Source organism: Centroberyx affinis, unplaced genomic scaffold, assembly GCF_046629955.1.
Source record: "Centroberyx affinis isolate AG114_WGS23_722 - 3 ecotype Tasmania unplaced genomic scaffold, CSIRO-AGI_Caff_v1 ptg001842l_1, whole genome shotgun sequence".
Lineage (NCBI taxonomy): Eukaryota > Metazoa > Chordata > Actinopteri > Beryciformes > Berycidae > Centroberyx > Centroberyx affinis.
The window spans coordinates 74,794-99,283 of record NW_027280221.1 but is presented as its reverse complement, the minus strand read 5'-3'; the positions used below and the strand labels follow the sequence as shown (position 1 = coordinate 99,283).

General features: G+C 42.9%; 1 protein-coding gene across 4 annotated transcripts; it reads right to left on the bottom strand.

Annotated features, from left to right (window-relative positions):
• Positions 1-94: 94 nt before the first annotated feature.
• On the bottom strand, positions 95-23,922 carry arhgap17b (Rho GTPase activating protein 17b). Of its 4 annotated transcripts, none has more exons than XM_071529818.1 (20): positions 23,574-23,922; positions 17,642-17,681; positions 12,878-12,982; positions 11,878-11,954; positions 11,407-11,518; positions 10,898-10,974; positions 10,464-10,566; positions 9,966-10,034; positions 9,608-9,689; positions 8,905-9,032; positions 8,167-8,278; positions 7,988-8,069; positions 7,655-7,735; positions 7,035-7,148; positions 6,835-6,926; positions 5,859-5,997; positions 3,815-3,936; positions 3,253-3,663; positions 2,393-2,444; positions 1,608-1,746 (listed from the first exon to the last, which is right to left on the bottom strand). In XM_071529818.1, the coding sequence occupies exons 1-19, from the start codon at positions 23,624-23,626 to the stop codon at positions 2,437-2,439; spliced, it is 2,007 nt and encodes a 668-aa protein (XP_071385919.1). In that variant the 5' UTR covers positions 23,627-23,922; the 3' UTR covers positions 1,608-1,746; positions 2,393-2,436. The 4 variants fall into 4 exon arrangements, with proteins under 4 accessions (XP_071385918.1, XP_071385917.1, XP_071385919.1 ...); XM_071529819.1 differs by having other exon boundaries at positions 1,657-1,746; positions 2,399-2,444; XM_071529817.1 differs by lacking the exon at positions 2,393-2,444 and having other exon boundaries at positions 95-1,746; positions 11,878-11,960; positions 12,869-12,982.
• Between the last annotated feature and the right edge of the window lie 568 nt (positions 23,923-24,490).

Below are 24,490 nucleotides of genomic sequence, written 5' to 3'. Positions count from 1 at the left end.
GCAAGAAGATATTGACAACTGATAAAAATAAGCACAAAGTGTCAAACAGTTAAACAATTTCTGTTTAATTGTTATTATCAAGAGTAATGATGCCAAAAAAAAGGACAATGCCAACATTTTCCTTTGATATGAACAAGTTATGCACTTGATATAAAAAAAAACAACTTTGTTCATTCTTAGGTTTCTAAAGTATGTGCAGGAAAACCAAGATAAAAGTGCAGTCAAGAAATAAGCAAAAATCAAAGTGATGGAAAATACCCCAACAAAGTAAAGATTGTCAATGTGACTGCCATAATAACAATTATAATACAAATAGGAATTTAATTATTTGGGCATGTTTGGTTGTAGCTTTAAGCCTGAGCAAGAATAATCTGTTATAAGATATGTATTGAAAATAGTCATCCTCTTTCAGCACAATTGATTTGTTAGAAAAAACACAATAAATCCCTTTTATTAATAAAAGCTATTCTTTGAGCGTCACAGCCATTTTGAGCTCGGTAAATCAGGTTGGTTGTAATTAAATCAAATGCAGATGGAAAACAGACTCAAGTTCCACCCTAAAAGATTACTTCAAATACACTGAAGTAAGGGAAAATATAAACAATGGGGTATATGCTGTGGAGAGGGAACATTATGAGAGGAATGCATTTTTTTATATTGCACTCTTGCCAAAATATTTGGTCATTAGCAACCATAGTATAAAACTCAAACTGAACTGCTTTAAATTTAACTTTTTTTTTTTTGGCCCTTACCAGTCATTTCTTTGGTCCTGTGATCATACAGTAGTAGGTAAAGTATGGTCATAAAGTGTATGGCAATTATTCAAAAGCCCTTCTAAGCTGAACATCACATTTAGCCAGATGAAACTGACAAATTGTCTCAAATGCAAAACGTCTCTCATTCTGTTTCAAGATAAATAGATCTACAATTTCCAATAAAAGGCTAGCTAACACCCAAATATCTCCACACAATTGTGATGAGTACAAAAATACTAGTTGTCAGGTCTAGGTTGTAAAACCTAGTGGCAAGATTTTTCATAGACCAGATTCACAGTGAAATCTGATACAATATCCAGATTTCTGTTTCCATAAACATTCATAGCATTCAATCTATAGTATTATAGCAAGATAAAAAATAAAAAAAAGAAGAAGAAGACAATTTGTCTCTTGAAAGCTTCACCAGCACTCTGGAGTTTAGTGGCTATATGGTTCAGGTTATATGTTCCAGTCCCATTAGCTGTATGTCTAGCAAGGCTGTGCAGTCCAATCCCAAAATGTCCAGCTAGGATATACAGTATATTGAGCAAAGGGGTTTAGATGTAAAGTCTAATATGGAATGTAAAGACTGGGTTTTTTGTGGTTTAATACCGCCATTGTATGATGAGGTTCCAGGGTCAAGTCCCAGCATTACTGAGGAGAAGGCAGGCGGTTTGTCCACCCAGCACTGGCACCCAAAGTGGATGAAGAGGTGGAGTGGTCCAGTGTGTTTGGGCTTCATGCCTGATGTTTGAGTCTGAACACTAAAATCTATTACATGGACCAACTGAGTGAAGGAGAACAGTTTTTGATGGTTTGTGACAATGATCCCTCCTCCTTCACAGAACAGTGCTCTCTGATTGGATGTCGGGGTCTGTGGGCGGGGCTGGGGTGGGGGCGGGCTCATGACCAGCAGAGCCCTCCTCTTGTTGGTCCACAACGATTTCAGGGACGAAGGCTCGTCCAATCCCCTTTATGACCAGGCCTCCATCTATAGAGGGCAATTAGGGTCAACGATCAAATCAGTTGAAAGATGTCACACACTTAACCTCAAGCCATCAAACAGACCCAACCATATCCACACACACACACACACACACACACCACCTCTCCACACTCAATAAAAGACACCAAGGATTGCTCTCTTTATTAAATCTAGCCATAATTATCTACGTACATTTACAGTGCATTTTGAGTTGCACATTTGGATTCCAATTAAAATACGTACATTTCTTCAAAGTGGTTTGGAGAGTATCCTTGGTGTGTTAAACTTTAAATCCTCTGTTTTCTACGTAGAACTGCTGAAGGAGAGCTAGACAATGTACATACAGAATAATAGCGCACTGTCTATTATAGGTATGTAAGGTTTGGAGCGGGTTAGTTAGCAAAGATAGGTGTTAGCAGCCAAAAGCCATCCAACCTCAGCATCGGAATGGGTTGGGAGTCACATGCATGTTAGTCCTGTTGGGAAGCAGGGTTAATGTGTGACAAATACATGCATGCATTCACCCATACATACATAAACATATGTATATTGTATGCACTCAGCAACACACACACACACACACACACACACGCACATATACATGCAGTGGACAGGGAAGCAAGGGCAATGCATCAGCCAATCAGATCCTTACCATTACCTGCCTTTCAAATCTCATCTTACAGGCAGGCCGGCAGCTCAGACATCTGCAATATTTACATATTTCCCATCATGCTTCAGATCACCACAATTACATTTAGTGTGTGAGGCACTAGAGGAGGCAGTGAAACAATAAGCCAGAATGATAAATGTTGCCCTGAGAGAAAATGACTGAAATCACACAATACTGAAATACAGTATCAGCAGGCGATCGGCATGTGATTTCAACCATTGCAATGCCTACAAAAAGAAATTATGTCAACAATATTAAACTTCATTGAAGGATTTGTTCTTGCTGATTTTCGAGCACTCTTATGATGGACTTCAGTTCAATATAGATATTTCCATTACATCTGGAATTACTCTGTGCATAGATTGAGTCAGTCAGATCTTTGCGCTACCACACTACTGAAGTAGCCAAGCCAAAGAGCCTGCTCTAGTTGGAGCTAGATGAGAGTTTCCACAAGGAAAAACTCTATCATACACATGCATGCCGTGCACGCGCACACACACATACACACACAGAGTAGGGCTTCTTGCGCCAATGTTTACTGCATGTTAAGGGGGACACACATGATAAATACAGTCCAATTCTATCATCCTTCCTTCCTTCCTCCTGCTGGATGCTCATGTTTCATATTCTCAGATCTAGTTTTTACAGTGTCCATTTACATGCATTGGTGGTATGTATGTTATTTAAACACTATGATACTGCATACTTTACCTGATGGTCTATAGCTAATCAGGTCACCTAAATGATCACTGTGTCCTGTATTACTACCAAAAACACACACCCACTTGAAAAAGAGGATTTTTGAGGGTGACCAGTTGAGGCAGAGAAAACATCCACTGTACCTGTTATGATCTTGGAGGCAGAGCTGCAGATGTCATTACCATTGTCATTTGTCGGCGGCTGTGGGGGCGGCGGCACGCTGGGTCTGGGGCGTGGCTTGGGAGCTGGCCTAGAGGGCCGAGGGAGAGATCCGGAGTGGTAGAAGAGGAGGGGGTTGGAGTGGGGTCCGTCGTGAGGTGGAGTGTCGGGTGGGGTGGGAGTGCTGGGGGGAGAGGACTCCGACTCCCCCTGCGCCTGCTGGGCTTGAGGAGGCTGCGGGGGCGGGTGGCTGGGGGCGTGGATGGGGCTCTCTTTACCAGGGTGGCGTCGCGGGGTGATGGGTGGGTGGTGCGGGGAGCTGGGTGTCTGGCTGCTGGGGTGGGATGCGTAGGGGCTGGCCTGTTTGGGCGGGGCTGGGGCCTGCTTCTTGGTGCCTGCAGAGGAAACAATAAAAACAATAAAAGTTAAAAAGCTACGTTCAACTGTAGACTTCACAATGGAATATTTTTCATGAGTGGGCCGATAAATATTACGGCTTCAAAAGGAGCGCCTCATAAATGTTGATTGTTGAATGCACTCTCTCACCTCTGCGCACCATGTGTGGACTGGGCCCCCTCGACCCGCCCTGAGAATGGGGGGTTCCTACTGTAAGATGGACTGAACCATTCCTCTGGGGAGGGGGGGTGGAGGTGAGCTCGCGTGCTGGGCTGTGAAATACAACAGATCCACATGTTAATCCATCAACATGTCACCTGTGCTTTACACTCAACAAGCCAGTGCTGCATCAACGCAGGAAGAACTCATGCATAACATTCAAAAATTGCGTCATATTTTCATTCAGAGACTAATTTCATGGCAATTACATTGGATGAAGGTTATAACATGTCGAATGATGAATGATTTATGACAAAAATGTTTTAAGACAGTTATTTTTACTCATTTGATTGTCAAGACAGACGACGGGATGCAAAAACAGAACAGGAAATGGTTTGTTCAAGAGGCTGATCAGAGGTTCACTGATGTGCTACATGCAAGATCAGATGACACCACAAAGTTGTCAAACAGCCAGACAGACACATGTCAGACAGACACACTGACAGGCAGGGAGGAAGGAAGGCAGGCAAGAAGTCAGGTACATTTTCAAAATAGACTGAGCTTAGACAATCACCCCATCAAGGAGGGGGAGGATAAAAGTTGCCTGTAAACAAAGCAATACATAATTTCCACTGCATTACATTCTTAATTGAATTCATTAGCATGAAGCTAAATCAAAGGCTGTGGACATTGCAGACAACATTCATTTTTTAATTTATTGATTTCCAATGCGGGAATATCAATTTCGCCTGCACTGTAAACTCAAAGACCAATCAAACACAGGACAAAGTAAAGACAAACATAAAGGGCGGGTGAGCTCCGGATTGCTGATTGGCTGTGAGCAGGCGGTGGAGTAGGGGCGCTGTCTCAGCTCGCTCCTCCTTACCTGCTCTCCTCAGCGCTGAGCTGGGTTACAACCTGAGGTTGCACTGTGGCTACCTGGACCCCACCACCTAGACCACCACCACCACTACTACCAGCACCACCCAGGCTGGGCTGCTCAGCCTCTGCAGCCAGGGGCAGAGCCTGGGGCTGGGGCTGGGGCTGGGGCTCAGGCTGGGCAGGACCCCAAGCTTCCAGAGGGGGCAGTGGGGGCTGGAAGGTGGGTGAGGTTAGCTGCGGCTGCTTTCTATTTACAGTGCTGGTTCTACGCGGGGCGGGCTCCGGCTGTTTGTTAACAGTGCTAGGGAGGGGGGAGAGGGGAGAGAGTTCAGGAGGACAAACCACACACCATCAGAAAGAGCGAGAGAGCGAGAGACAGAGGGAGAAAGAAAGACATCAGAGTGAGAGTGAGAGAAAGACAGAGATGGTCAGAGAGACGGTGGGAGAGAGAGACGCCACTTCCCTGAGATAAATAAAACCATTTCAGAAAAAAAGACCGAAAGAGGACATAAAACCAACGTAGCACATGACAGTGACCTTTGAACTAGAAGAACTTTGAACTTCTACTTCATTGCTGGGACAGAACAGACAGATGCCATACCATACAAACAAAATGCAACAGAGGGAACCCACACAAAACATAAAGCCAGCAACCTACAGTATATCCTAAGCTTTAATGGGAAATATAGGAGATAACACAAGAGTACAGCAAATCCAAAGTGAGAAATATAATTGCACACAAAATGATATTGCAACATGTTCAAAATGGTTTCCCTTTCAGTAAAATGCCTGGAAGAGAAGTGCTTATTCATCGTGTTCATCACCAACCTTAAGAAAAACACATAATTGATTAGCTTGTGCTGAAATCATCTAGACATAACAATACTGTGGTGTCGAAATTACACAAAACATTCTTCACTTCTTTCGCTCATCAGAAACTGGATTCATGGGGGCTACATTGGACTACTGCACAGCTTTAAAGTTTGGACACGGCAGCTCTTCAGTGGGTGTCTCAGTGACTGTGATGGACTCATCAGCCACTACATAGTGGGCCGACACGGCTGGGCCCCGCGACTCCTGCCTGCTCAGTGTCTTGGGACGGGACGGGAGGGTGAGAGGCAGGCTGAGGCTGAGGTTGGGGCGGGACAGGTACCTGTCTTTACGGGGGCTGTGATTGTCCCCCTCCTGCCCCACCAGGCTGCCGGGGCGTCTCCTCTCTAGGTTGGGCTCAGGGTCTGGGGTCGCTGGGTGGGTGGGCATGGCGAACATGCCCGACACGTTGAAGTCCACCTCTGGAGGGATGGAGGGAAGAAGGGGAGGCAGAGGGGAGAGCAAAGACGGGGAGAGATGATGATGATGATGATGATGATGATAATGATGGTAATAATGGTGATTATAGGAAAAATCCACCCTTGGATACTCATCATTCTGTGATGTTCTATGTATTCCAGGAGTTGTTTTTTTAGTGTAGCCACTTTACCTTAACTCTACTTCTTCAGTTAGTGACTTCCTACATTTCCCAGAATGCCTTTTGACAATCCCCAGAGAATGGGCATGAACTTGTTGCATTCAGGTGTGGGTTATACACGTAGGCAGGGAGCGTAAAAGCGATAGCATAGCATAGTAAGAGCAAGAGAGCGAGAAACGTGAGTCGCACCCCATACTCTACAAATGCAACATAAATATTTCTGCTATTAAAGTCCATTGCAGCTCTGCTGGAAATATCTCAATGTGACATCACTTCCTTTATGTTTGACCATGGGAGTAAGAAAACTGCACCACCAAACAACAAAATGGGTCCAGAAATGCAAGGTAAACGGCTGTTTTTTTAATAGTGTTTGAGGGTGGATTTTTCCTTTAAGTCCTGTAGTTTTATCTATATAAATGTGTATTCTATTCTATTCTATTCTAATGAATAATATATATATATATCATTAGATATGTAATTAGAGGGATCTACTCACTACTAACCAAGCATTAACAGCTATACACTGTCACAACTATCTCTTTTCTTGCATATAAAAATTGTATTAAAGGAGAAGGAGGAGGAGAAAATTACACTAGGAGAGAAGCAGGGAAGAGAGTACAAGTGTCACTGCAAAGTAAACAGAGAGCGAGAGAGGTATTACCTTCAGGGAAGAACCAGTCAGCATGCTGGATGATGGGCTCTATGATGGCGACCACATGGACCGACGTAGCTGCTGCCATCTCTGCCAGCGTCCTGAATACAAACACACAGACAGGGATGGAAAGCTCAACAACACACAAGCACATCAATCTCACTGGCTCATGAGGTGAATATGAGGTGAATAGTGTGTGAGGTTCTCACCCCTCAGTCTTGGCCCAGAGCAGGTTGGGCCCCAGTACTATGGCGATGTTACTCGGAGTCATCTTATTAACCTCGCTGTCCTGAGCCAGCTTAGCCAGGAACTTCACCAGATACCTGCAACAGAGGCTTTGCATTTGCTTCACAAATCTCATTGCAAACATGGCTGGTGCCATCATGGAGGTCCAGTGGAGAATTGGCTGTACGCAAATAATTGCTAAATATATGACAGAGCTAGAAAAAGAAAGATGCCTGAAAAAGATTGCTGTGGCGTGGGTGTAACTCAGTAATGTTAAAAGTGAAAATGAAGGGTCCGGTAAGGTCAATTTGTTTCCAAATTTAGGAAATGCTCTGTTGTATCTTGAGAAGAGTCAGCTCAGTTAACCTGAACAAACAACTGGTTTGTGGCTTTGCTTGCTAGCTAACTAACAGCTAGCAGGCTAATTTAGCAAAGCAACAAGCAAGATATGTTATCCAGTGCGCAAATCAAACATGTTGACAACAAGACAGTGATGGAACAACCCTCTACAACATGTACTGTATTACCTTTTTTGTTATGGTTGAACAATTCATAAAGTAGAATAGAATAGAATAGAATAGAATAGAATAGATGTTGATCTTACCTGAGGTTGGCCTTGTGAGTCTTTGGCAAACTGTCACATGTCACCCACAAGGCCTGAAGCCTCTTGTCAGGGTCAGACACACTGAAACCACACACACACACACACACAAACAAACACACACACACACACACACAAGTATTTACCCTTCACTTATGTCACAGAATATCTAGAACAGCTTTTGGGCAAACACTGCCTCAGGTGTGTGTTCAGCAATTATTAGCACCAAGTGTGAGTGTTATAAAAGGAGGAGATAACAAAAGGAGGAGATAATTAAAAGACGTGTGTGTGTGTGTGTGTGTGTGCGTGCGCATGCGTGCGTGCGTGTGATCTTACTTGGAGGCTTGTAGCCACTCGTCATACAGGCCAAAAGTCATGAGGGGTTCAGGAAGCTCCCTGAGGTAGGACTTCAGGGCTCCTGTGTACGATACACACACACACACACAGAAATGCTATGAGAAAACAATCTAGACCATATTGTTTCATTCTTAATGGTCCTGTAAAAGGGGCTGTACCGGCAACGGCGTGAGGATCGGAGTAGAACTCCTCTAGCTGTGAGGTGGAACAGTCCAACGCTGCCTTGAGCTTCTTCAGTTTTGAAGCTCCGGCGGCTATTCTGAAGAGACCCTGGAAGGACAGTATACAGAAAATGACTGAGCACTGCTTTTTCAAGGGGGATAGGTGTCTGGTTTCCATCCTAATATTAGACAGGCGTGTCTGGTTTGGTGTAAGGAAAGGAGAAGTAATGAAAAGAAAGCATGCCATTCACCAAATGAGCAAGAAGGTCGAGAGAGGAACTGTTTGTTACCAGTAGAGATGTGGGTCTTTCAGGTTGAGCAGCAGACAGACATACAGCGAGAGTCTTGTTTCCGTTCAGAAAAATGTCTTGAATCATGCCCCTTTGGGAGTCCAGTGATATGGTTACGTTTAAAGAGAGTAATAGCGAGCATGCTAATGGCTAACAGACGCACACACACACAGATTACACACACAGTTTTTATTCCCGCAGGCCCAAGGCTAACTGACCACAAGTTGGCCACAGATGGTTCCAGACTGTACATGCTATTATTCAGCGTGTCTAGGAGGCCAGCGACATGACCCACATTTCCCTCCAGCTCCGACGGAGCAGAGGTGGGCAGTTTTATGGGTACAATCGTGTAAATCAGAATTCTGCTCAAGTAGACTCTCCAGTCTGGCCTATTTTTACCAAGCTTTCTCTCTCTCTCTCTCGGCTTCCATCGCTCCTTCCATACCTCCTCCTTCATGCCGGTCTCCAGTAGCATCATGACGCAGGCCTCTAGGGGCAGGGCGATCTCACGGTTGCTCTTCTTCAGGTGCTCCTCCAGGGCCGTGCCGAACGCCGGCTTCTCCATCCACGAGTCTAGGCAAGACATAGACACAGATAAAGTCTACTGCGGCAGCACTGATGGAGTGTTTAGCTGCTTAAAAGTGTCATTTCAAATGTCAACTACTCAGTCTGGTTCATAACAGAAAGGCAACTTAGGAGCAAAGCAATGATGCAATTAGATGTCATTGAAGTCATGTTGGAGTCTCACAAATGAATTGACCACACTCATCCTTTTCACCATCTATCCACTGTATGTCTGCCTCTTAGCAGTTAGTAATTCACTTATCAGATCCAGAGAAAGAGCAGATGTGGCACTAGATGAGACAAAGACAATGGAGATGTTTTCACTCTGATCTAATTCACCCTGATTCAATCTCATCCTATTTTCATAGAGTCCAGGAAAAATGGAAGTAATAAAGAAATAAAACAGCAATACTATTCCATTTGGCATTCAGGAGTTTACTATTTTGGGTTTCATGTTTGAGGTAAGGGAAATGCCAGGGAAAGTAACGGGGCAGATGATAAATCAATTAGAGATGGAAAGGTTATGTTTAATGTAATTTGCATATTTAATTAAAATGCGGTCTGTTTTGTGTATTGTTGTTTACCTTGCTGTAACTGGATAGTGGGTATAGCTGCCTCTAGAGCTGCCAGAGACCTCCTGTGGTAGTCTGCCTGGGCCTCTAACAACTGGTATGCACACACACACACACACACACACACACACACAAACACAAACATAAAAACAGGTCATTATAACTCTTTCATTCAAATCCAGTCCATTCAGCGCTGACATAGAACACATATTGTGAACCAGGCATTCATGTCAACGAATAATGTTGGCATAAAGGAATGGACTAGATTTGCATTTAATTTCCAGTTTACTTCCAGGTCATTTAACTAAGGTTTAACTTCCAGGTCTTTTAACTAAGGTTTAACTTCAGGTCTTTTAACTAAGGTACTCACCATGACATAATAGCGTGCATACTCCCCCTCTTTGGAAGCAAAGTTATACATGTCTGCAGAGAGCTGGTCCTGTGGGATGGAAAAATATGTTTGCATCCATCACAAACATACAGGCAACCCTAAATCTTCTACTGCACTTTATGAAGTAACTTTTCATTAAGATATATATGAACTCCAGATGACAAAGCAATGACCCTTTAATTACATGGTTTTAATAATCTGTACAGCATGTTCGGGCCTGTCCTGCTACTGTTACAATGCTTCCTCTGTTCAGCCTGTTCATCAGATATGATCCCAACTTGATGAAGAGGCCCTGGTTGGAATGTACAGCTATTCTCTCCACTATATACATATGGCATACTTAAACCCCCAAGGTTATGATAGCATTGTCCATGTGTCTAGCAACCAGTAACAAAAATATTATCTTGCAAAGTGAAAAAAAACAAAACAAAGCTCTGCGCTGCAGGAGAGGTTTAAACATGAAGATTGTGTATCTACCTTGCATATTTCTACTTTATTGAGAGCCTCGTCCATCTCGTCTTTGAGAGAATCGGCCTTAGCTGCCATAGCCTGGTTATTGGACTTTGTCGCCTGGTACCACCTGCAGTGCAAGAAATGATTTAGACATTTGGGCAGTGAACATAAAAGGTATGTGACATGTTTCCTGTATTACTAACCATGAATCACTGTGATGGATGCAAACTTTTGTTCAGCTTACACATTTTACACAGTCTAAGACAAGATTCAAATACATCTTCAAAATCCTAAAAATGCTAAAAAATATATATCTGTCAGTCAGGACTAGTCTGCGATTAAAATGTACACACATCACTGCCATCTGTGAATAAATGGGACTAAATGAAAACTTCACAGACTACAATATAGAATCCACAATACAAAAATCTGATATTAGTGAGTATAAACTAGTGTACCTGGCCTTGGCTGAGTCATAGTCCAGAACCAACTTGGCCAGTTGCTTCCTCTGTTTTAGTATATTAGGAATATCCACCTATGAGAGGAACAGTGAGGATCACAACCCCAACATGAGTACACAAGCACTCTATAGTCAAATCAATACTGGTAAAAAAATATTCTTGTGGTAAAATTGAATTTACATCAACATGAAACATACAGAATGGAATTACAGCGAGTGATATGAACGGTAAATGGCACTATCAGATTACATACACAATCTATATAGGGAAATACTATATGTTTCAAACATACTGGTGTCTATAGCAGTGTTTCTTAAATTGTGAGGTGGGACCTCAAGTAAGTCACAGGCCTGTATGGGTCCCCATGTTACAAGACTATTAATATGCTAATATGAACCCTGTGCCAAAACAATTAAGAACCCATGACCTATACTATAGATATGTGTATGTCATGCATTACAGTTAGAGGAGAGGTTTCTCTTGCTGTAGTGTCTCTGTGTTTTTACCTCGGCAAGCTGGTTGAGAGGTTCCAGGATGTCCCTCTCAATCTGAACTTCATGCTGCATCAGTTCAGAGGCCAGCCTGCTCTCTGTCTCCCCACACACATCCATCATCTTGCTGCTCATACACACACACACACACACACACACACACACACACCAGGGAGAGTGAGTGTGACAGTGAAGCTGTTATCACCACATTCCTCACAGTGAGAGTAATGTTCATGTAAAAGAAGCCAAGCACACATGAGAGGCCCCTTGTTAGACCTTTCACATTCCTTTCACCTCTTTTCATGTTGTACATTAATTATGATCAGTTACATTTACTCTATTTACAAGACAGACAGTCCTGTTCAATCAATGAATCACGTACTTGCTTACACCATGAGTGTCATGCTGCATGCCGCCCAGTAGTCTTAAGCTGCTGAAACTGGTCATGCGTGTTATGAAGCCTTGTGTCAAAGTTTCCCAACTCACCCGATCAGACTCTCGTCTCCCAGCTGACTGCCTCCATCCTCCATGGCCTGGGACAGCGCTGTCAGGGGCAGCTTTTTCTGTGGTGGGACAAACACAAGTATAATGGGAAATGAAGTTCAACTGACTCACAAAAATTAGCAAAAAGACTGCTGAGAGAGAGAAACAGACACTTTCTGTGACACTGAAGTTGTCTAGTTATCACCTCTGCCAACGAAGCTAGCGGGAGGTAATGTTTTCACCTGTTTGTCTGTTTGTCATTTCAAAAAGTTACAAATGAATTTGGATGAAATTTGGTGGTCAGATAGCCCTAAGCCAAGGATCTGTTGATTAGACTGATTAGATGATTGGAGATGATCTGGATCTAGGATTTCTGCCATTTGACAATGTTTGTTTTTTAGCCATAACTACTATGCAGCGTTCATGTGCTGGTGGGAAAGTCTGACACCCAGGACTTCCAAGTTGGCTGCTAATATGCTATTTTGTCTGAAAAGTCAATCCCAGAAGACAAATGATAACTGTTAGGGAGGCTGCAGTTTTGCAAGTTTGAGATTTATTCAGTATTAGCTGTGTCTTTGGGTTTAGTTATTTATTCTATCATAGCTGAAAGTGTGTGAAAACATGTTGATGGTACACACGATAAAGATAAGACAATGATTTAACTGACAAAGCAATAAAATGTAAATTCCTTTCATTGTGTGTGTGTGTGTGTGTTTGGGGTGGGTCTGCTAAGTAGTGATAGAGGAGAGGTTGGCAGGAGGCCAATGATGAATACTTTTTCTCCTGAGTCCCTATCCTCTGTGTTATGTAAGGAGAGATGCTATGTGGTCACAGCACAAGACAGCAGGGCCACTGCTAATACTTGTCCATCCTTATCATTTAATTTCTTTAGGAGCCATGTGCTAAGCTGAAATCTTTCTGAGCAGCTCGATTCTTGGAGCAAAATGCGAAGGCTTTTGAGTAAAGACAAGGAGTGATGAAGAGAAGATGTAGCGCTTCTTACATGTCTCTTCTCTGTGTCTGTGCCAAGTTGACCCTGCAGGCAGGACACCAGCCTCTTGTGTGCGTTGTGCGACACCAAACGTACCAACTCCATCCGCCTCTCGATCTGTAAGCGCACACACAAACAAACACACACACACACATTGCACTCAATGTCATAACTCTTAAACACAATAGGCCTGCTGTGGAAAAACATCACTGTAGAATTACTGTGCACTCGGTATTAGCAAAGATATAACGCCCTCTTGACATGTGAACAGAGTGAATTAATTTAGAGTGGGATGAAGGATATTTGTCTCCCTGTGCTGATGCAGGCTCATCTCACCCGTACACGCACATTTTCCTACTCAACAGAAACAAACCAGGTGAGAGCTACAAATCAAAACACAGATGCTACACCGAGCGCACATCCATCTCTAAACTTTCCACCCTGCTCTTGTTATTGGAAAATGATGGAGCATGTAGGGGAGCGCTGTTTGTCTCGCCCGTGTTGCCGTCTGTTCTGCGTGGCGCAGCGTGCAGCGCTGGAACAGGCAGCTCTGACAGGCAGACGGAAGCGGTGTCACGGCAGACGAGTAACACAGACTGACGGATTGTGGTCTTTACAGGGAGCGGAGGAAACTTTTTTTGTTTCAACATCTGACGACATCCTGCAGAGATACTACTGTGGGAAACAGATAAATCAGACTGGCTGGGCCATGCTGATCTACTGATTATACTGTACAATATCCTTTACAAAGGAAATGACCTATAGTACTTAAAAAAATACTACCACCATCAAATGCGTTGTATGTAAGGTGTAACATTTATGACATGAGACGTATGACATACTGTATATTTAGTTCATTATTTTGAACTAAAGCTGCCAATATGGCTGTGGTTGTAGGGTTACTGGCAAGGGGTTACAGGAATAGAGCTCACACACACACACACACACACAGATTTTGCATCTGACTAGCTGTCTGTTGTCTAAGTATTCACTTCCTCTTCCTGTTTCACTGTAAACATCCAGCTGTGTCACTGCCATTGCTGTCAGACCCCCATCTTGCTCCCACTCTTCTTCCCTTACTTTTATCCTTACCAATTCATCGTTCTCTCTACGCTCTGGCCCTCTCTCACGGGATGTTTCTGCCTCTCTCCCATGCACACACACACACACACACCCACACACTGCTCCTCCTCCCCCTCGTCCTGCAGCTGTTGCTCCATGCCAGACCACAGCTGGACTTGGCTTCCTTGCCTGGATCCAATTGATTTCGCTCACCATCCAGCTGATCCCTAGCTTTGATTAATGCATGGAAGTCTAGCTCTATCTGATGACGGCTCGATTGGATCCAGACCTCCCAACACTTGATGCCAAGAAGACAGAGAGGGATAGAAAGAGGCCTGAGTTATTGCAGTGCAGGCTGTATGGCAGACGAGATACACTGGGTGATCAGGCCGTCTCCGTCGATGGAAAGTGTTTTCAGTGTTTATATATCAAATGACCCTGGGGACGTACACTGAATATACAAAATATTATCATCTTACTGATATTGAGTTGCAGCCCCTTTTGCACAATCCACATCTCTATGGTCTCAAAGCTTAAAAATACTTCTTGAACTCGTCTGCTTCTCTTTATCTACATCTCCTCCTTTGTGACTGGTACAGATTTAACAAGGGAAATCAATAAGGGAAAATGGCTTTTACCTGGATTCATCTCATCAGTGTATTTCATAAAAAGAGTAGGTGTCCCTAATATTTTGTACATTCAGTGTAGATGGATTGAGTGAAAATATGAGTCAATGACAATGACAATGTTATCTGGCAATTGATTACAGTAACCATTTTTTTAAATTATATTTTCACACCATTATTGGGCAGCTGTGTTGTCTGTGTTGTCTCAAGCAGTTAAGGAGCAACACGGGAAGCAAAAGAGGAAGCTGTAGATTGTAAGAGCCGGTGGGCAACAAAGCAAAGCATGCCAGCAGGCACCTGATGAGCGCTTGCGCAGACAGGAAGGAAGAGGGGTTTGAATTCACCCTCTGGTCCAGACTGACCCTGAACAACACAGCAGTTAGCCAGTCTGACAACCACTCCACCTTAGACAGTTTACTGTACTCGCAGCAGGAGATTTGTCCTGGGGGAAACTCAATTGAGGAAACAGACACATGCATGCAAAAGCAAGAAAACACCCAGATAATAGGCACACACACACACACACACACACACACACACACACAGACACAGTCGATTAACAGAACAGAGACAACCCCTTCCGCCTGCCTCTCCAGTTAGCGAGCTGTCCAAAGGTTTACAGGCCTGTTACTGACATCTTTTTCCAGACAGCCCAGTAACCAATGAAAACAGTGAACAGAGCAAGCCGACGACCTCTGACCTCCCACAACAGAAAATGTGGAACATCTAGTGAGTCACAGAGGAACTGGGCGGATACAGTTTTGTCCTCTGGCTTATTGCCGCTTGGGCTGGCTGGGTAGCTGGTTGACTGATGAGCTGGCTGGCTGACTAGCTGGCTGGCTGGCTGACAGATTACTAGCTGGCTGACCTTGTTGGCATGCTGGCTGGTTGGCTGGTTAGCTGATGACAGTGCAGAAAAACGTTTCAAATGCAGTTATAGTCCAAATAGTCATGTTTGCTTGCTTCACAGACTGAGCCAGTGTTATCCCGTGATTCACACCATGAAAACTTGACTGGGTTTTTCTGTTTGGTCCACCAGCTGGTTAGCTGACTGATTAACTCGCACTATATATATATATATATCTGCTATGAGTAGGCTATGTGCCAGTATCCACAACAATAACAGTAAGGAAGCCCCTTAGTGGCGTGTTAGTACTGAGATCAGAGCCCATCCAGTCTGACAGCTCCGCTCACCTCCCCACTTCCCCTGCTGAGGCAAGGCATGTCCAAACAAGATAAATGCCTTAGCCAGTGCTGAAGACTATGGAAAAATGAAGAGAGAATACTACTGCACCGTGGAAATCAAAGTGTCAAATTTCAACGAGTTGGACAGTTCAGAGAAGGGTGTGTGGGTGTGTGTGGGTGTGTGTGTGTGTGTGTGGGGGGGGGGGGTGCTTTAGGGGTGGGAGGAGGAGGAAAAAGGGAAAGGAAAAACTATTCTTTTTCTGCTCATGTTTGGAAAGAGTGAAACACTTTTCCTCTGAATTAATTTATTTCATTCTTCTCAAATCAAAAAGCCTTCATCTGCAGCCTTTTGTGAACCAGCATGCTGATTCACTGGACTCAAGTGTGGGCTATACATTTTTGTAGAGAGATGATGAAGTAAACTTAGTGAGTAGGCAGCATATCTGTAAATGATTACCTGCCAGACTGTTACAACTCACACTATGGGTACATCATATGTGGCCAAATTCTGTACAGCATATGTCCTACTCAATTATATAATGTCTCGAACTCAACATGTTGTTATGCCCGCGTATATCCAAGCCACTTCCACTATGCTGATCGCCTGACAATCACATTCCTCGCTGAGAACTGGTGCTAGAGGAATGTCTAACACAGCACAAAGCTCCTGTCTTTCAGGACAAGGACCAAAGAGAGAGGGAGAGAGAGAGGGAGAGAGGCAGAGAGGAGGGGAATATATTCTACATTCTCTAGAAGGGTTGGGTCAGTTTGTGCTCTGTGCTTTTGGGACAAAGGTATAGAACTCAGAATTAAACTACTACCAGGTTCTGTGATGGGAACTAAACCGTTTGTTAAAGAATAAAACAAGCAGTGGCTGTTTGTCTTGTTTACTTTCAGCACAATTTTCTACATTTTTTTGTATATATTCAATAATACTAAAACACTTTGCTCACCATGAGTATTTCTGTTGTGTGTGTGAGTGTGTGCTTGAGCCACAAGGGGTTCATAGTTCAGTGCTGCGTGTCATAAAAGTGTGACTCCAGTGATTAAATGAGGGCCTGTTCATTCACCCACACTCTTTCACCTTTACTTTCGCACTCTCATTCTCACTGCAGCCTGTCACTCCCTTTCACATAAGCTCCTTTTTTACTGTAAACATACTCCCTGTCTTTCTCAGTCACTCTCCCTCATATTTATTCACACTCTTTTCCTAGCTGTGATCTCACACATTTGCTAGCCAGGATCCCCCCCACTCCTTCACACACACACACACACACACACACACACACACACACACACACACACACACACACACACACAGAACAGCTCCAGGGTGCTTTCAAGATCACAGCACATTGCCAGGGTTTGCCTCGATCGGAAAACCATGGAGGCACTTTCCCACAGTGGCAAACCCATGAGCTGGCAAGGCATTACTGAATGAAAGAAATGTTTTAATGCCAACAGTTGTACTCCAAGACTGCAGAGACTTGGCGTCAACATGCTGCTAAGGCATGATGTCTTTAACAGAGACGTTAGGGGAACTTGTTGAACTAAGTCCTGTGATTACTTCTATAATTCACTCTTCCAGGAAAGGAGGTGTAAAAGCAGCACTTTGTGTATTGAGATAGTTAAAAATAACTGTTTCACCCAGCAGTGTTACATAGTGCACAGCACACATCACCTTTCATAGGTGACAGACACTGGATCGCACATTTACAGGAACCTGTGAACATTTTGTGCTAACCCTTGCGGGCGCAGCTGAAGCAGCTACAGTGAATGTGTTATCAGAAACCATTTAAGCACAGATTATCGTCAGCAGTGTGACACCATTCTGTGAGGATTTTCTGAAGCATCCTAACAGGTGATGTAATTGAACGGACATGAAGGAGAAAGTCATATTCACCTGTAGGAGGTCATCACTCAGCACCTCAGTTTTCTCGGCCCTGTTGAGGGAAACACAAATCAGAGGTCAAAGTTCGAAGACTGGCAACACTTGGATAAGGGAAAAGACAAAACACAGGACCTTCTGCGAATCTTTAGGTATTTTGTGTGACATCTTAAAGAAATATTTATTCAAAAACCACATACTGTAACTAATACCCTATTTGCAAACTGCATAATTTGGTTGCTGTCAGGTGAAAATCTCCAATTTTGGCAGTTGTCATGTTTTTACTTCAATTGAAGGATTATGGTCCTCTGTGGGTTGAGAAAACTCTCAAAACCTCTTAGGCTTATGAAACTTATGAAACACTCTTAAAACCCAGTGGATAATGTTAAAAATACATTGTCACCAAGCTAAAAACAAGGCAGGTTTTCTGTTGTTCCTGATTTGTTGACATTTTGAAGACACAAGTTTTCACCCAACAGTGAAAATATATGGTATCAAAACAACAAAGTAATTGGTAAGTGACTTAGATGGAGCACCTGTTGTATGGCAAGTAAACTCACTTGTTAACCCAGAGACTTGCAAAAGCATTTAAAATGCATGTTCAAAGATGAGACTACTGTATGTCATGTCCTGTTGTTTGATTCAGAAATCTTGCTGCTCACTGTTTGGAACAAATGCAGTTCCATGACGTACTGTGTTGGTTTAATTCCCTTATGGAACAAATGCACTTTCATTCAACTGAGCAAGAAGTAACTTGCAGCAAAAATATCCAGCTGAAAGATCGCCATGCTGCGGATTGAGCAGCAGGCAGCAGCCAGCAGGCACGCCATGTCTATCCAGCCCAACCTGTCTCAAATTTGCACTGTTGTACCTAGAGCAAAGTTACACACCACACAATATGCTTAAATCCACAATAAAGTGTTGTCACATGATCTTATATTGTTACACTGTGTAATGAATTAGTTAAATGTTGAATGTCTATTTATGAATGTGTCAGGAACCATATCATTAGTCTTTATGAATTACTGGGTACTGTACAATTTATGAAGCAAAGGGATGAACGGCTTTCATCACACACACACACACACACACACACACACACACACACTCTCACTCAAAACATGTACAGTATGTGTACACAAACACAGAAGTCCAACACCACTTGTGCCTGTGGCTTTTCCATGATGGACCTGTCAGTTTGCTCCACCCTGTCAGAACACACACTTCCTGTTGTGTCATGTCCACCTTGTTTGTTATGGCAACAGGGGGAGGTGGGGGGTGTGTGTGTGTGAGTGTATGTGTGCCAAGTGGTTTGTTGATGTCTGAAACACAGCACACTCACTGTACATGGGAACGGCGTCTAGAAGGGACTTACATCATTCTAAAACTTCTACTGTCAGCTTACTCATCCTCAGCAATCTCATAAATGTGTTTTGTCAGTTGTTTGTAATCATTAAAAAAAAAAAAAACAGCTGCATGTTTCTAAACACATTTTGAAGACACATACTCTATTCTACTGCTGTCTGGCAAAATGCATTTCTCACATTTCTATGTTTATGAAAGGAAAGGTTAACAGAATCTGTTGTGACCACCACATTATAGGACTAACCACACTCATTTTTGTACAGCTGGGACTTACAAAATTGCTAATGGAGCATTGAGGTTATAAAATGTTGTGTCTATAAATGTGTATCGCCATTTTTGTCCCTGTTTCACAAAGTGTTGCACGTAATTTCACAGTGCATGTAAATTTGGTTTGGAAATGCACTATGGCCATTACCAAATGTTTAGAGTTTGTTACTCATTTCATATGCAAAATCAAGGTTTGCAACAGTAATAGTTTGGGGTCAATGGACAAAATCATTGAGATAAAATCTTTGTTTTTCCCACCATTTGAGAAGTACAGGCTTCTATGTGCCACAAATGCATAAAATCAGACAGTTTGCTTTTATTTCTTACATGTTACTCATGGCTTTGGGTATCGGATTTTAGTCTCAGGTAAAATCTCCGATACCGATCTCCTCTGATATTTTAGCCTGGTATCGGCACCGATACCGATACTGGTATCGATATCCCTACTTCTATATATGGGACATCACACTCCCAGCCTTTACAAGGGTTAAAGCCAAAAGGTGAAAAGTGTATTTGTCACCATTTCTAGTAATAGAATACTTGGGGAGATGGAGACAAATCATTATTCCCCATTCCTTGGTTTGAATACTGCTGAGCTAGTGAGACCACTAAATGAGGTCATCACTCACCCTATCAATATGTAAACAGATACACACATGCACACACACACACACACACACACACACACACACACACTACAGAACTCCCTACAGACCTTTCCCCTCCCTTTACCAGAGCATGCCAACAATATAGGCCTAAATCTCACAGGGATCAATTAACCCTCTCCCATACAAGAGTTATTACCTAATGCTGCTGTAAGTCTGAGAAATGAGATCTTCATAAGTTACGCCCTACACATACCACGCTTACCTCACTACTGCCTGAACCCTCCTCACTGTTACATGAAAATGCCTAAGGCTGCACTGTGCTGCCTCTAGCCTATGTGCAGAGATTTTAGTTTAGTTGGTGAAATTATAAGAGGTGGACCAGCAAAGATTTTATCAATCTTTTACGGGAGGCAAGGGTAGAAATCCTAGAAGCTGCAAGGGCTCACACAGGGCTATAATATTAAAAGCAATAATCCGCGAGATTCTTGTTTTTCTTGATTTTGGCTACACCTCTAATAAGCGGTCAACGCTTTGGTGTTTTACGCTCAAAGGCACTGGCCCAACATACTATAATAATAAAGACACTCAATGTAGACTGCGGCTTCTTATATTTCTTCTATCTTATACTACTTTTTCCAAACAAACCTGCAACAAACCTGCAACAAACAAACCTGTTGTTGCTTCTGTAACCGTTAAATGCATCACTTCCTCTGTAGCAGAGGATTTTTCCCGGGAAAGAGGAATACCCTCATAGGTGTTTAGAACAGCAAATGACAGCAATGACAGCAACAATGGAGACACAGAGGAGCAAAACGGACACTTATTTATATGAAAAAGTTGTGGATTATTACTTGAACAATTCAACAAAGGCTGTGTGATGGCATGAGATAGCATCTGCAGCCAGAATACCTACACACTGATCCACATGATCTCATTACAGAGAAGCTATGCTGGCTCGCCTCTGGAGGTAAAAGCTACATGGGCAATTTTTAGATTCCTATCAATATTGAATTAGCATTGATTTGAGCAGAGCGGAGCTTGGCCCTGGCCAGCAGCTATTGTTCTAAGAATAGGCTTCCTCCAATGCTAGACTCTGGGAGAAAACTTGGAGCAGAACAACACAGAAAGCTTGTGCTGAATTCTAACTGTAGCGATGTAAACACAGACTGTGTACATGGGCCTATCAATGAGCCAGTATGATAATAATCATCCAAGAAACACATAGTTTGAGAACTGTTTTATATGAATCTCCACATGACGCACTGTGAACCTAAAGTACAATGCCTATGTTTTCATACCAACTCAAAGACTCTGGGTAAGAAGAAGCTGTTCTCTCAAAAGTGCTACAGAAGTATGTGGGCATTCATAAACACCACACACCAATTGTGGTGGAACGGTTAGGACATACACACAGCACAGTTCAACTACATGTGAATCAAACAGGCTTCCTCCTTTTGAACTGTACCACTGAGGCTCTGTGGTGTCCCCAGCCCACCGCTGTGTCCCCGTCAACAACCATGGAAATGCTTACTCCACAAAACTCTCCCTGCCTGGCCTTTTCTGAGCCAAACAGAGAACCACATCATCAGATACTGCCATGGGGGGAGACACACATTCAACTGAGAGGTTTGGTTTGCGTATGATTCAGATAAAAGCTATCCTCCGGCCGAAATCTGTCACCATAAAGGCATTCGGCTTAAGCTCTGTGTTTCTGGAAGTATATCAGCAGAGTATGAAATGATTCAGGCTTCTCTTTAGGGCTGTGGTGTATCATAGTTTAAAGTATATGGATCCAATCAAAGGTATGCATTGTAACAATACCATCATCAATGGCATTTGTGTCTTTAATGCAATAAGTAAGGGCACACTGTAGCATCATAACAATGTACATTAAGCACAGTCTAAAGCATAAACACATGTGAACATTGGTTGGTATACTACAGTCATGTACTTTTCATTAAGTGTTATTGTATGGGAAAAACAAATGCAATAGGCTACATTATCATTTTAAACCCCTAAATTTGGAAAATAATGTGATGAAATATTTTTGCCATTTTGCCCAGCGCTACTGCTTCAGTTGTGTTGGGCAGATATTGCAGATACTGAGAATAGGAGTACACATATTCTCAAAAACAAAAAAACAATCAAACAAAAATGTTTACAGGATCCTCTCGGCGCGGATGTAGTGGAGGGTAAAGCCACCTAAACTCAGTTTACTCACTTCACCTTTTTATTTTTGCATAACAGGCTACCCATTTAGGCTGACATAAATCTTGAATGCAAATTTGTAGTTTACTTTATAGTCTGTGGTATCAGATAGATGTAAATGTGATAGGGTTATAAGATAGGGTCTGATAGGAAAAGCAGCATGAATTGACACAAACTGTTTTGTATATTGGTGGCTATTTGTGATGATTTATTTACCACTGCGTCGCTTAGCCCAGCCAACTATTTAGTGACACCCTCTTTGTTTCCGTCCTGCAGTGCCACAGGCAGGACTGGAGGCATTTTGGCTTGTTGAGCTCTACCCAGAGCGGGTGTGTGCTTGCTTGCATACACAGATGCCTATCTGTGAGGGAGCTGTGAGTCCGCTCAGTTGAGTTTTACTGCTCTTACACAATATATGGAAAGTTCTGAGGAATCCAAGGCCGTTCCTTAAAGGCTATTGGTTAGAAAGAGGGCAGAGTAACATGAAGAGGATAAACATGAAGCATCAGCTGCAGACTGTCTTAACGTGATAACTGGAGACTGTTGATAGAGAGCATTGGTGTTGAGAGCCTGAGGGAAAGCCCCTGTGGAGGTGAAGGGAGGGGAGTGCAGTGAAGGAGAGGGAGATAATATGTGATGTGTGTATGTGTGTGTGTTTGTGGGTATGACTTAAGTCACTTTCAGGGACACACACCAGACTTTGGGGTTTTGAGTTTCCTTTCTTTTTGGCTGATGTAAGCTACAGTATATCGACCAGCCAGTATCACTATGCAACAGAAAACATTTCTTTTAGTGTGTGAGGTTCTTTACATCCTTATGAACCGTGCAGCTATAGAAACAGCTGTAATCCTACAATATGATACTATATCAGTTGTGATTTGAAGTCTCTCTAGGTAGCTATATTATTGGAATATTGTAGGGATCTTATAGTGATATCAGAGGAAATTAAATACCATTAAGTGGGCTACCATATGGTTACTCTAAACTCACTACTGAGTAGGCTACCACAGACACCCTGTAAGTCCACATAGCCACATTATCGTAATTTAGAGTGATTATTCGTAGGGAAAACCGAAACAGCAGCAAGCTTGACGACTTGTTAAGATCGCCTTGGCCACAACGACCACATCTTTGAATCCCCTTCACTTTCTCAAACTCCTTTTGTTACTTTCCCTCTGAGAGTTAGCTAAGTATCAAAAATTAATATAATTATGCACATACATTTTGTTTAGGCTTAGCAACTCATCGCTAGACTCCATAATGTTATCTTTCTTACATCCTAATTAAAGTTTCCAGGTAATTGTTCAAGAAAACGTGGCCCAACCCTTCCGACACCGCCCACAGAAGATGGTGTGGGGAATAAGGGAGGAAAGTGACCACAACAAAACTGTGACAACTGACATTTACTGTGTGTGTAAAATGTAATGACATCGTACCAAAATATAACCGATGTGTGACATACATTTGCAACAATGCATGTTAATAAAACAAAGACCCACCTTCCAACAGTTTGGTTGGCGAGTTGCCTCATGCGGTTGAATTGTTTCTTCATTGTTTTGCCTCCTTGGTTCTATCCAACAAGTAAGTCAGTAAAAGTTAGTAGGCCCCCGAGCGCTGTCGTTCATCCACCGTGCAGCTCCAAAAGTTGCGCTACGTCGCAGCCATTGCAGGGCAGAAAGGGTTGCGATCCGACTTTTTCGCACTACAACACAATGGTTTTCCTAACTGAACCCAGTGACATTACCAACCGCTCTGAAACGCTTTAAAACCGACAGTGAATCACTTGAAACAAGCCTTTTTCTGCTCCTGACTCCCCATTGCCACTCGCAGATGTTCTGTTAAAACTGGTTTGAGTGCAACCAGTGTGGAGTGTAGGAAGAAGGAAGTGCCTTTTACTTCCCTACTGTATGCTGCATGGCCCAGTGGTGACATGTGATACCTTTGTAAAAAAAAAAAAAAAAAATACACCCACTATTGACTCAACTGCTTATCATGGTCATGTCAAAGTCATACACGTTATAGTTATGTCAGTTCGATGAATAAACAATCGCCGTGATTTCGGATGACCATCAAAATCCTGACTAGGCCTATATAAAATCTAATTATAAAGGTAATAGGCCTACTTGTCTTTTAAAGTCTGCAGACCTATATCTGCTGACTGAGCCATTTTTGAATGACAGGTTGATGATGACAAATTGGAGAGAGATAATGACAAAATTACACCTAGGCTACTAGATGTGATCCCTAGACTGACTGGAGATCAGGTCCACTTGCTGTTATTCAAAGCGGTCTGCTGCTATCTTGTGGCTGCTGCTCTGTCATGACATGCACTCCGAGAATCAGACTGTGCTCCTTGTTGGCCTGAGTTAACCAGAATCATAATGAATTGTATTTGCCAATTACAACAAAGGTGTTA

Coding starts and splice junctions, on each gene's coding strand:
- arhgap17b (XM_071529817.1), bottom strand. CDS start 23,626: ATGAAGAAACAATTCAACCGCATGAGGCAACTCGCCAACCAAACTGTT. Junction 12,983..17,641: donor TGAGTGATGACCTCCTACAG/GTGAATATGACT, acceptor GTGCGCTTACAG/ATCGAGAGGCGGATGGAGTT. Junction 3,937..5,858: donor CACAGCCCCCGTAAAGACAG/GTACCTGTCCCG, acceptor TGTATTTCACAG/CCCAGCACGCGAGCTCACCT.